At 30.5% G+C, this 14645-nt stretch overlaps 1 protein-coding gene across 4 annotated transcripts in view; it reads left to right on the plus strand.

The window, feature by feature from the left end:
- MAPk-Ak2 (MAP kinase-activated protein kinase 2) overlaps window positions 1–14645 on the plus strand; it is a 55380-nt gene that overhangs the window by 28560 nt on the left and 12175 nt on the right. For 2 of the 4 annotated variants that reach the window (XM_080154074.1, XM_080154072.1), the window contains 5 exons: window positions 3654–3710; window positions 4287–4345; window positions 8216–8323; window positions 12997–13059; window positions 13498–13596. In XM_080154074.1, the coding sequence (XP_080010200.1) occupies window positions 3654–3710; window positions 4287–4345; window positions 8216–8323; window positions 12997–13059; window positions 13498–13596 (386 nt within the window). The remainder of the gene's footprint in view (window positions 1–3653; window positions 3711–4286; window positions 4346–8215; window positions 8324–12996; window positions 13060–13497; window positions 13597–14645) is intronic. The other 2 variants (XM_080154075.1, XM_080154073.1) reach the window with 1 other exon arrangement.

The following is a 14645-nucleotide window of genomic DNA, read 5'->3' on the forward strand; positions in this document are numbered from 1 at the left end:
TTTTAATTACAACCATTTACTTAAATGAAAAGAATATAATTTAAAATGAAGTTTTCTAATTAAGAAATAAAATGAACTCGTTAGTTATCATCAAATTTCCTGAGTAATGACCTCGTTAAAAAGTTTCTTAGTTAACATTTTTTCAGAATTTGATAACGGATAAGTTTTTAATGTTAGTTTCAAAATTATCAAGATTATTTTTAGAAGCGCAGCTACAATTTATTTCTTTTTAACATTTAACGCATTTCCAATTATTATCACCACAAAACAGTTACCAAGTTCTTAAGGCTTTCCATTTTTACATACCTATAGATTTTTATTTCCTCTAAACGCTTACTCTTAAAATTGCTGTGCTCATTCTAATATATTAGTTTATTCTTATTTTAACCCCGCTTTTCATAAAATTGTCCTTGTTGTAGCCCAATTTTAGTTTCTGTTTTTCCTACTCTTCCATGATTAAATGGCACTAGAGACCTTGTTTATATGAGATTTTATTATAAGCTGCCAGATTCAGATTATTACCAATTGAATAGATATGGAAGGTTTAGATATATAATCTATAAATCAGCCAATAGGCAGACAGTGCTGGAGCAATTCGGCGATATTATTGATTATATTTCTTAGGTTAAAGCTAATTTTGGGAAATTATATCTTATAACTATAAATAGAATCCCTTTTTAAGTTTCGCGAATTATGGGGCCAGATTGACCATCATGATCTTCTAAATCTATTAGCAAATGTCAAATCTGTTGTTAGCATATTGTCCTATGTAGTAGCGCAGATACTTTTATATTAACAAATATGTTAGTTCATTCTAATGATATGTTGAACTAGAGTAACTAATCAAGATTTTATTAACAATTTTTTTAAGTTTACGGATTTTAAGTCAAAATTTTCTTCATAAAAGTTCAACTCTTTTGAATAATATTACCCTTGTTCCTTATTTTGTACTGTCAGAAATGAAAAATTAAAAAGAATATATTTATTTTATACCATACTTTATTTTCATATTTTGTTTTTATTGAACTTTTAGATGTCTATAAATATTTTATGAAGGAAAATTGAAATGTTAGATGTGTAAAATGATTTTTTTATGGCCAGACATTTTAATATTTTATTGCAAGCGGTTTAAAGAAAATACAATTTAAATTTTTTATTGGTTTAAAAGAAATACTTCTTAACATAAGTACAGTATTGTTTTATTATGTACTAGTTGGTCAGGAAAACAGCCTAAAACCTCCCCAAGACTATAAATAAAGCTTTCCTGAAAAGCACAACCCAGTTAGGCCGGCTGATTAGGCTTCAGGCAAAAAAATGTTTACTTCTTTATGTTGTAAATAGACACCTGTCATAATGATATCAACATTACTAAGGCAACTATTGCAATTCTCTGGTAAGCTCTTTATTAGCGACTTTGCTGTGTTAGTATTACTGACGCTATTGGCTGATATTTTCAAAGACCTAATTGAAAGACGGCACATGCCCATACATATTTAACCTCTGTCCCCTCTATTATATTACTCTAATGTCAACATAATAACATACAATAAACGTTTATAACAAACATACTTATATTTGTTATCTTATTCCAAACTTAGATTTGTTTTAACCTCATTGTTTACTGAAGACATATAATCTATTTTAAAACTTGTGAGATGTGTACTAGGTACGTCACAAAGTATATTGAAAACGTAGAAGGACAATGGTAAATGCGTGTGTTGGAGTATATTTAAAACACGAAACAAAAGGTCCCCTTGGATTTTTAAACAGGCATGTAAGTGATAGTGCATTCTAAAACACGATTTTAAATCATAAAAAGACACATGATAGATTTTTAAAGGTTAGGTAATCAAAAGTAAGAAAATAATAGAGGTCTGATGAATATAAAAAAAAACTATTAATAAATGGCTTCGAAACCGATTAATATCTGCTGGATTGTAACCGTTTCTCAGCCATACTGAACAATCATGCATCGCATCGTATTGGACATATTTCCACGAATATTAAAATAAAAATCATATAATTAATTCCAGTTTTGTTAACCCAAGCCTTCGGCCACAAAACTTGTTAAAATCTATAATTTTTAAATTTTTTTATCCGCGGAAATATTTTAATTGGCTGACAATGCCTATTACCCCTGTTATTGAAACGTATTGGAACACAAGTTAAATTCTGGGATCTACTTGCTATTACTCAGAACTTTAAGTGGAATTTGTAGGGATCTACAGGTATAAGACAGTGGCCGATAAATTGATTTACATCCTCAATTATGATACACAAAATTATCCTTTCTGCAGATTACAATTAGTTGGACATTTGGACACTCTATCAAATGAACCAACCAATCAAAATTCAATAAAAGTTCCCAAGGTTATTAAGCCAACGAAGAAGAAAACTTTATTATAAGACTTTGGGGACTAGTGTAGAAATGAACAGCCCAATGTCCCCTCCCTCCCATAGAATTTGGGAGACAAAGCCTTACATTTATATTAGCCAGGTATTAAAGGAATATGTTATCTTGTTATATATGCTGGATTCTTTTTATATAATGGTAACTTAGATAACCTTTAACAAAGACATTTTTAACTATTAAAACTGTTCTTTTAATTACTTTTAGTAAACACTTTTTCTCAGCATCTATTTTTAAAAGCTTTTAAAATGCCCTATAGAGATATTTTAATAATCATTTACCCCTGTTTTATATAAGTAAAGTTTTACGAAATCAATTTCACACTTAAAAGTTGGATTTACATGAAATTGAAAATTCAATCTAAAATTCAAGTATTTTTGGTCTATATGTACTAAAATTTTGGTTCTGGAAAGTTACCATAAAGTTTTATCCTCCAATTATAAAAAGTAGTAAGCTTTTTAGTCTGTAGCGAAGGATCTCGCTAGCCGTTGAATCGATAAGGTTCTCCTTAACATTGAAGCCGTTTATAGGTCATGGGAATATATTTACCTGTTTATGAGGAGGGTATCTTCACCCTAACAATAAAAGATGACTCGATACCATCCCCCCCCCCCCAAATAAATTTTGATTTTCCTAACTCAAATCGAAAATGGTAGGGGGTAGTCGACCTTTCCCCCTTCCACTTTAAGTGCCTCTAAAGACGTAACCGTTATTAATTCATATTTTGCTATTTCAGCTGTCTCATTAAATACTTATTCTTTTCTATTTATCTTTCCTGTGCCACCTTTCAAATTTCATATTCTTGTTATTTGCAAATAACTCCTCCACACTTTAACCACTACCAATGTAAAATTTGTGTTGCACATGTATTTGGAAGATTTTCTATGGGTTTAAATCCGCCCACATAATATTTATTTACAAACAATCCAAAATAACAAACATAATTACTTCTCTAAAAGATAGTTTAACACATGGACAATTAAGAATAAACAAATAGCACAGTGCAGAAACTTATCCGCCAGTTAAAAGTAATAATTTTTTAACAGAAAATATTTTTGCTTCGCAGCCACAAATTTTACAACAAGTCGTAACCGAATTCAATCACCAATTTTGAATAACCTTATACTGTGGCTTCCTATAGTAAAACGTCACATATAAATTAATTTTGTGTACAGACAAGTTATGTATAGCAGATGTGCTGCTAAAATTTGCATTAGATATAATGAGATGAATTTAATTTTAGGGATGTTTACGAGAACACATACAATGGACAGAAATGTTTGCTTGTTGTTATGGAATGGTGAGTTTTCAAATAATAGTTATTTACAGCATTGTATTATAGATGCAGCTTTCCGCGGATAAAAAAAAAGTTTTAAGATTAAAACCAGCTTTGTTAGCCATGAGAGGGAGAAGGCATGGGCCAAAAAAAGCTGGTAATTATTTTATGATTTTGGTTTTAATATTCGCGGAAAATTGTATGTAAAACAATGTTATACATGATTTTTCACACTGTAAAAATAATTTTCCTAATTCAGAATAGGTATAAATGATATTTTTTGTTATTAATGGATTGTGATTTATTAAAAGCTGAACAAAATTTATTTAAACCAACTGCTACTCTATAATTATTATTAATTAATGTATGTCCGTAAGTCAATCAGTCCGTAACGCTTAACCTGATTTTCTCGGCTGCTATTAACGTTTTTTAAGGTTTCGTGAGTTTCTTGGAGTTTTTGCATATTCTCTCTTACATTTATAAGAATGGAACATCTGCTCTTAAAATCACTTTGTCAATTCCGTGATTTTTTCGTGCTTCGCTACTTATGGGTAATTTGATCTTGTTTTACACAACTTATTTACCATTTTGTTTGTTTAGTATGGAGGGAGGAGAATTATTCACAAGAATACAAGACAGAACTGCTTTCAATGAAAGAGGTAAGTTGGTTTTCTCGTATTCATTCGAATCCGGTGGATAGGAACCGGTTCTCATCCATACGAAAAAACTATGTCTAGCATCGTATTATATCCAGCTTTCTACGAATATAAAAATGTACAATCATAAGATTAAAACAAGTTTTTTTAGCCGGTGCCTGTGGCACCTCGGGGCTAAAAAAACTAGTTTTAATCTTAAAATTGTACATTCTATATCCGCGGAAAGCCGTTTATAATACGATGTGAGAGATAACTATTCTTGAAATTGTGGATAGACTCCATTTTAAGGTAGCTGCGCTTCTTTCATTTTATTATTGCTAATGATTTATGGGCTGTAAAACCCTTCAAGTTATTTGATTTTTTTTCTCACTTTTTATGTTTTTTTTCCTTTTCAACTAGCTATTACTCACATTAAGATTTGACTATATTATGATTGGCTAACCCTGAAAAGAGTAAAAAGTAGGTCCTTCCTTGGTACGAACGCAGACTTGCAGACTTCCTATCTTTTAAAACATTTGTTGATGAATATAAACAACTTGCTTAAATTTTGCAAACCTTACTATAATTCCTGTTTTGCAAAAAATAAATCCTTCAAATGTCTTTAATTATTTCCAATGAAACGTTTAAAAAGCAAGATAATGCTATTTTTAACTAAGATGCCATGTTTACATTTGCATGTTTATTTCAATCAGAACAGTATCATCATGAATATGTTTTGTGTTGAGCTTTGCATAAAAAATATCAGGGATGGCGAGGCTATCCGTGGAATTTTCATTAATTCATAAAGTGTTTTATTTTTGTATAAACCGGCGGATTTATCTGAAACCAATCTTGAGTCCGAATAAATTTTTACAAAGATTTAGGATTTAGATTTTGATATCCAATCTAGAAAATGGCGATCTATATTAGAATCAGATTCGGTCAGCCATCCTTTAAGTATATAAATATAAAAATGTAAGGATGTAATCATTGTTTTTATTTTTAAATTTCATGTCCTGCTAGATATTTATTTAGCGGAACTACTTTTAAACTTACTCTTTCAGTTTGGTTAGTTCGATTTTTAAATTGAATCCTTTATAGTTTGTTTGTTTCCTTCAAGCTTATGTATGACTAATAGAAAATATACCAGACATACCAACAAAGTCTGACTTAAATATAACATTTACAAAATAGTTTCGCTACAACCACTGCACCTAAATTACCTTGTTATTTTCTTAACAATCATGAATAGTTATTTTAAAAACAAATCATTGATGTTGTCAAGAATTGGTAATTATGTAGTTCCGTAGTACTGATTAAGAATAAGAAGCCATAATATTACCAGGGAGTGAGAGGACATAGTACTTTTAATTACACTGGTACCCAAAGTTTTATAATTACGGTGTCTTATTCGTTGGACCAAAAGACTTTTGGTTCTTTTATTAAATTTTGATTGATTGGTTTAAAACTAGTAGTGTTTAAACTAATAATTTTAATCTGCAAAATTATTTGTTTATCATCATAGGAATGAACATCAATTTATAGTCCATTGTCTTATCCCCTAGGATCCCTGAATATTACAAAAAAGTCTGTTTATTACATACACAACTTATTTAGCTATTTTTGATGAAGAATTTATGTTGAATAATTGTCAAAAATAATTAATCATTACACAACAGGGAGGCTAAAAAAATTGCTTTGCTTAAAATCATTATTTTGATATAAAAAAAAGAAAATGAGATGAACATTTGATCTTTTATAAATGTCAATTACAATGACATTAATATTTTCTTTCTTCTTATTTTCTCGGAAGTTTCTTTCCTTTGAATTTTTAATACTTTTGTAGATCAGACACTGTATATCAATCAGAACAAGAAAGAATGAGCACAAAATTTTATTATATCTCTAAACTTTAGACTTTAAAGTTTTTTGGCTAAACGCTTGACTTACACTGTTAGGGCTCTAAGACAAAGGTCTTGTAATCCAAAGTGGTAAATTTATTTTTGCATCAATTAATGCTGACTTGAACAATTTGGCATAAAAATCACCTCAATAGCCTATTTCATTACTAATTTATTGTTATGTTCTTCCATTTCATTTAAGAGCAGCCAGAAAACTTTAGGATTAAGGAAAATAAACTTTCTTTTTATTTTGCAATCTACAAAGGGGGTAATTTTAATATCATCCTCAAGGATGTGTATCAATTTATTGTTCACTGTCTTATCTCTTAGGACCACTTGTTTAATTTGTTTTATCTTGGTGTGGCCATCATAGACGTCCAAGCTTTTTTTATTGGGGGGGGTAAAAAATTTTAAGGGGGGGGGGGGGTAAAATGGCGCGCGAAGCGCGCCGAATTTCCCCCCCCCAAAAAAAAATTTTTACCCCGGGGGTAAAATTTGCTTGGGGGGGGGGGGGTAATTACCCCCCCTGAAATCTGTTGTCAGGGGTAAATTTAGTTTACCCCCCCCAAAAAATTTACCCCCGGGGTAAAATTTTTGGAGGGGGTAATTTAAATTTTATTAAATATTTAGTATTAAAAATGAGCGCGAAGCGCGCAAAATTTTTTTTTTATTAGAGATAATTTTTTGTTTTGGGGGGGGTATTTACCCCCCCAAAATTGTTTGGGGGGGGTAAATACCCCCTTCTAAATGGTTGGGGGTGCCTACGGCACCCTCAAGGTAGGGGTAAATTTTAAATGGGGGGGGGGGGGGTAAAATAAAAAATTTTTGGGGGTGACTACGGCACCCCCAAAATCGTTTGGGGGGGGGGGTAATCGCCCCATTACCTCCCCCCCCTTGGACGTCTATGGTGAAGGGGGGGGGGGGGTTAAATTGGTTTACCCCCATCCCCCCTTAAACTTTGAAACCATCATTGTACCGCCGAAACCCCATTTAATTCTTTTTAAAAAAGCCTGACGTCTTTGGTTGTGGCCAAAAAATCTTTTTTCTATAGTAGAAGTCACAAATATTATTCTATATTTCAGAGGCAGCCGAGACAGTGAAGGATATCTGTATAGCAGTGAAATATCTTCATGTAGTCATAAATATTATTCTATATTTCAGAGGCAGCTGAGATAGTGAAGGATATCTGTATAGCAGTGAAATATCTTCATGTAGTCATAAATATTATTCTATATTTCAGAGGCAGCAGAGATAGTGAAGGATATCTGTATAGCAGTGAAATATCTTCATGTAGTCATAAATATTATTCTATATTTCAGAGGCAGCAGAGATAGTGAAGGATATCTGTATAGCAGTGAAATATCTTCATGTAGTCATAAATATTATTCTATATTTCAGAGGCAGCTGAGATAGTGAAGGATATCTGTATAGCAGTGAAATATCTTCATGTAGTCATAAATATTATTCTATATTTCAGAGGCATCAGAGATAGTGAAGGATATCTGTATAGCAGTGAAATATCTTCATGTAGTCATAAATATTATTCTATATTTCAGAGGCAGCAGAGATAGTGAAGGATATCTGTATAGCAGTGAAATATCTTCATGTAGTCATAAATATTATTCTATATTTCAGAGGCAGCAGAGATAGTGAAGGATATCTGTATAGCAGTGAAATATCTCAGGGATCGGAAGCCTCACGTAAGCCGCGCATAAGCCTCAGTTTTAAACTTGCTTGTGAGTAGAAAAAAAAATTTCAGAAAGAAGGATTGTCTGCTAAAGAGCCGTTTTATACATCCAGCTGAATTTTATTGTGATAAAATCACGATTTCACTGAGGCTTACACGCGGCTTACGTGAGGCTTCCGATCCCTGAAATATCTTCATGTAGTCATAAATATTATTCTATATTTCAGAGGCAGCAGAGATAGTGAAGGATATCTGTATAGCAGTGAAATATCTTCATGTAGTCATAAATATTATTCTATATTTCAGAGGCAGCAGAGATAGTGAAGGATATCTGTATAGCAGTGAAATTTCTTCATGATCTTAACATTGCACACAGAGACCTTAAACCAGAAAATTTGCTCTACACAAATAAAGGTAAGGTTGCTTTAATCCTTTTTTATTAAAGTAGTTATTTGTTTTGTCATATGCTTAAGAAAACTTAAAAACTAATTGAGTTCTCCCTTCTATAAAAGCATTACATATGTCCCAGGATTGTTTTAGGCTTTTTTATTTTTAGAAGTATGTCTTGTGATGTATTTAGTCTATTTTCTGCTTATTTCATGCCTTTTTTTAATAGTCCCCAGATGCCCGGGATGTAACCGCTAGTACTTTATGTGCCAATGGCCCAATATTATATTTTTGTTAAAGTCAAGACTCTTCATAATTGGAAGTAATAATTCATCTGAATTAAATTTATTATAATCTGAAATTAACATTAATTAATAGAGGCAAAATAGATGAAATACATTAACTTAGTAATACTTCCAATATGACCTTATTTAAATTTTTTCAAAATATTATTTCTAAATCCTCGAACTTTTAGCAATAAATGTAAACGTATAGATGTATAATCTAGAAAACTACCTGTATCTAGTGTTGTTGACCTTTTTCGTCTGCTAGCACAGGGTCCCCTGTTTAACTTTAATCTTTTAGCAGAATTATTATTTAATAAGATAATAGCATTTAAAAATGAAAATTTTTTCATAAATATCACCATCCAGACTGATAATTATATTCATATTGAGTTGAACATGATAATAGTTTTTTAAAGGCTGAAGTCATATTCAAGTAAACCTAATAATTTTTATAACAATGACGTTTCTTTTCTAAATGTCTAAACTTTATTTTTAACCTTTATCTTTTCCTATAAATACCATAAATATTTTCCCTAGATAGTCTTAGATATTTATTGAGACAATATGTGCAGCTTTTCTAAAATTGTAATGATTTTTACCAGAGAAAATATTCATCTATAATACAAAGTAGAATGATGTCTGTCCGTCCGTCTGTCTGTCTGTCCTGACTGTCTGTCTGTCCCTTAAGATCTCGGTAACCACTGAACCGATCGGATTCTACTCTTCAGGGTATATACCTATAGGTCCTGTGGTGGTTTTAAGCTATTTTCTTGGGGGGTTGGGGGTGGGACACCCCCAACCCCCTCAAAAATGAAAATCCCCGCCCCCCCCCAAAAAAAAAAATTCACACTTCACATAAATTATTGGCAGCAGCACAAGAATTTTTTTTTTATTTTTTTTTTAAATTACCTCATGGGGCAAAGCATGTATAACAAAACATGTATAAATTTTAAGATTTTTAATTTATTATTTGTTGAAAATTGTCTGTAAGACGATGCTATACATGATTTTTCAGTATGGTTGAGAACCAGTTTTAATCTAGCCTTAAATTAATCGGTTTCGAAGCCTTACTAGAAAAACAATCAATATTCAATCTTATTGTACGAGATTGAAGAACTGGGTTAATTACAGAGTAAATCCTCTCATAATAATAAAAAAAACTATATCAATATCTAGAAACTTTATAACTGCGTCATTCAATATATATCTCATGCGACAAAGGCAGGAATGAATCGGCGGGTAAATGTACAGAAAATCGTTTATAAATAGTACTCTTTTACAATGGATTTATTATTACTTACACCAGATTATTGTTTTCTCTAATAAAGTGAAACATGTAGCTGGATAAAATAAGGATACACCCCCTTCTACCTCTTTTACCCCTTCTACTCACCTCTTACTGAATGAACGAACTGACTAATAAATAATGTCCATGTTAGCAATCAAAATTATAATAATATTACAATAATGAAATATTATCCAAATAATTAGGTATTTGTTAATCCTATGTATTTCAAAAGTGTTTTGGTAGATTTTTTATGTTTGGTTTACTTTTATTAATGGTTATAAAAAAAATTACAGATCGCAGCCGATTCTTTTTAATTTATTTCTTTATCTCTTAAATGACAGAGTCTCGTATCATCATATGAAATGTAAACAATTTACTTTATTCTTCAGAAAACGGATGCTAAATATTAAATATTTAAAAATCCTTTTCCTTAGAATATAAATAATAATGCCATTTCAACAAGACCGCAAACAGCTTAAGATGCGTAGAATGTAGATGACACACAAAATAATAATTTATATCTTTAATCCTTATGTAATTTCTCGTCATTCGTATAAATTTTTGTGTTCATAGATCATAGATCAAGTAGATTTTTCTCATAATGATCTTTAAAATAGACACCATGGAAACTGTCCCAATTTTGTATAACTTTTGCGGAACATGTTCCAGTTACGTCATATTTTTCTTTCCCGAAAAAGGGAAGGGGGGAAGAAAATCTCTTCAAAAGAGATGGGGAAAACCCCCTTTTCTCCCATCTCTTTTTTCTTCCCCCCTTCCCTTTTTTTTCTTTCCCCCTTCCCTTTTTCGGGAAAGAAAAATATGACGTAACTGGAACATGTTCCGCAAAAGTTATACAAAATTGGGACAGTTTCCATGGTGTCTTTAAAATAGATTATTGATTTCTTTGGAAAGATATCTCATTCCAATGAGCATACAGTATACAATTTGAATTTTATTTTGGCAGCCTTGCTTTATTAGTTATTATTCTAGTCTTTAGAATGACTTTTTGTTATATACAAAAAAAACATCATAAAATAGATTAGTTGTAAATATGTTATTAATATTTACGAGGATTTTTATAGCTCACTAAGATAGCAATATTTATTATCTTATCTTTTTTTTTATTTTATTGATAAATAACTTGTAACATTTTTATTGATTTCTATTAATGTGTAGATTAGATAACATCCATGTGTATTTTTATATCTTGTACAGGTACACATTTACACATCAGGGAGGGAGTGTTTATTACTTTAGTCCTCAAAGTCTGATAATAACGTTTTCTTATTCGTCGACTTAAAAAACCTACGGTACTTTTATTTAATCTTGGTTGATTGGTTCATTTAGTACAGTTTCTAAACGTTTCAACCACTAATTTTAATCTACAGAAGGGGTGATTTTGTGTACCATTATTAGGGATGCACATCAATTTATCGGCCATTGTCTTATCCCTTTAGATTCCTGATATACATATTATTTGTAAATGTTACAAGTTTTTTATTTATTTTTACGATGAAGGTTCTAGTATTTAGTTGATCTAATAATAAAGCATTTAGAATTAGAGGCTTAGATACTAAATGTTTCTCATTCAATTTTTAATGAAAATGGCCTAAATCAGGGAGGGTTAGGACATTTGACTCTAAATTAAACATACCTAAAAATTTTTTTTTAAATCTCTGATATGTTGATTTAAATTTTTTGGGACTTTTTAAAAATACTTATTGCAGTGGTCAAACATTTCCACCAATAAGTTTAATCTACGTACAGATCGAATAATTTTCTTATATCCTCTTACGAATATATCATCCAAAATCTTATAAAACCCTATCTTGTGAAAATATAAAAAATGTAATTGATATAAGCTTGATTTAGCCCTCTAACCAAATATCTTTATAAAGTTTACCTTGAAATCTTTGATATATAAACAATTTGTCTTTCATGTAATACCTCTTCTTCGTGGCTACAGGGATAGGTGAACAGAAAATTCTTTTATTTCCCATTGACCTTGGCTTCCTGTGTCTTCGTTAGGGGGGGAAGGAACATTGCACTGTAATTTATACTGGTCACCGTAGTTATAAAATCTTTTTCTTATCCCTTGCTTTCAAAATCTTTTATATCTAGATTGGGTAATAAAAACCAGCAAACTGACCCCAAGAAATTAAAATCTATTCAAAGGGGCAATTTGTTTATCATAAGTGTAGAAGTTCACCAATTTATCTACCATTGTCGTATCCTTTAAGATCTCTGGCCATCGTACATTTTCTTCCACATGAAACAAATTGAGTTTTGATAGAAAATGTTTCTGATGAATTTATAAGAAATTATTTACATTACAGAATTAGGTAACAGTTTCTTCTAAGAACTAGGTGTATTTATTCTTAATCATTTCATTTCATTTAATTACATAAAAATCATGTTTACGCATTAATTTAAAGGAAATTAACTTGCGTCATTGTAATTGACAATGTTTTTTTTAAAGATGTAGGATGTCCATTTGTCCTTACAGAAAGGTTTCTTTAATTGCTGGTCTTTTCTTTAAATAGGTAGAAGCGGAGGAAATAATTTTCAATGTTTCATTGTATTACTAGCAGCTGCGCTCATAGTATGTAAGTGCTTTTTTTTTAAAGGGGTAATGAAAGGGCAGAAAAATAGCATAAAAACAACCATGAACCAAAAGCTTAAATCTAAAATTAAAATGGCCTAAGACCAGCCTGTGACCTATGTGAAGTTTCTTTATAAAGGATCTTAAGCTTGAGACATAAAAAAACCTTACTACTTAATATAATAGGGTGATATTTTAACCAAAGCTAGAAAATGTATATGATCACACTTGGATTACTATTGCCATGACAAATGTTATAGAAATAGATTAATCAACTCTGAATATTATAATATACACTATATACACAAATCCTGTATTAAGTGATTAATTAATGAATAATAATAATATAAAATGTATTAATCTATTTATGCTTATTAATCAAGAAATAATTTATTGTCCCTAGAGTTACTAGAGTTATTCTCACAAGAACAATCATGTCCAAAAGTAGAACAGCCAAGTTTAACATTTTTAAAAATTGAGTTGAGACAAATCATAACAAAGACGTTAAAATATTCTAATTTAGATCCTTTACTCGCGAAACAAGAAGTAGTAGTTGAGTTAGTTGATAATAAAGCTGTCTTAAAAGGTATTTCAAAATACCTAGCCTTCCATTTCTTTAATCTGTTTCATCCATATTTCTTTTATTGTGTTAATGCTATTAATAATTATTTTTAATATGTTTAATTTTGGACACAATTATTGATATTACAATCAGGGCTAGCTGCGCTATTTTCATGTAAAATTATCCTTGTAATATATGTTCCAGTATGGCTTCGAAACCGATTTATATCCGCTGAATTAGGACCGGTTCTCAGCCATACTGAAAAATTATGTATTGTATCGTATTAAAGACAATTTTCCACGAATGATACCAGTTTTGTTACCCTGGGCTTTTTCCCCTTGGGTTCAACAAAACGTGTTTTAATCTTATATTTTTTATTTTAAAATCCGCGGAAAGCTGTCTATAATACGATGCAAAAAATAACTATTATTAATAATAATAATTTGCATTATTTTTGTTTAGAAAACAACAGTGTTCTGAAGCTTACAGATTTTGGGTTTGCCAAGGAAACTTTGGCTAGAGACACACTACAGACACCATGCTATACTCCTTATTACGTAGGTTAGTAGCTTACATTTCAGGGATATAAAGGGATAAGACAATTACCGATAAATTCATGTATATTCTCAATTATGATACACAATATTACTTCTTCTGTACATTAAAATTAGTGGTTGAAACGTTTAAACACTCAACTTAATGAATTAACCAATCAAAATTCACTAAAGTACCTAAAGTTGTGAAGCCAACGAATAAGAGAACGTTTTTATATGACTTTGTGGACTAGTGCAAAGAACAGCCCTTTGTACCCTCTCTCTCTTAGTATCTTCCCTGTTGGTCTTCCAGTTCTGTGCTGTCATTATATCGACATTAGACTATAGACATATAATATATTTGACATCTTTTTACTGGCGCCAGAAAATTTCAAAAAAAATATTTTTTCTGTTAAGTAAACAATGAATCTTAACTTAAAGCAATGATAAGTAATTTTAATTTAAACAAGGATGATAACTTCCATAAAACTGAAAATAAGAAAGTCGAACAAATGAACATTTATTTTCTAAAAGTGTCGTCAGACTTAAACAGAATATTCGTGCATAACTTTAAATTAATAGGAAGTTTCTAACATAATTAGATCAAAATGATAGCTATCCGTTATGGACAGACAGACGGATCATAAACGTACAAAAGCTTTTAAAACAAAGCACAATTAAGCCGCTAAAGGTTAATTTTCCATGAGTATATGATTAGGAGATGTTTTTAAAGTCAAAATACTTTCAATTTTCATGTACTTTTAGAATAAACATTCATATTAGCATAGTGTTAGTCAGTTTTTATGTAAACAAATGTGTTATATAATTGTTAATTGTTAGGTTTTATTTACTGAGATGACTTTTAATTTATTTGTTCAATCTACAATAACATTTTTTTTCTTTGAGCGTCCATGAAGAGGAATGGGATAGTTTTTTTTTTATAAAAAATTAGATAGGAATGATTTATGTATATAGCAATTAATATTTTTTTTATACCTCAATCAAATTTTTCCAGTTAATCTGTGAATACCTATGCTATGCTACCTATTTGTTTTGTTCAAAAAAAAATTCTCAGGG

This window comes from Acartia tonsa, chromosome 3 (genome assembly GCF_053477335.1).
Source record: "Acartia tonsa isolate MP-2025a chromosome 3, ASM5347733v1, whole genome shotgun sequence".
Taxonomy (NCBI): domain Eukaryota; kingdom Metazoa; phylum Arthropoda; class Copepoda; order Calanoida; family Acartiidae; genus Acartia; species Acartia tonsa.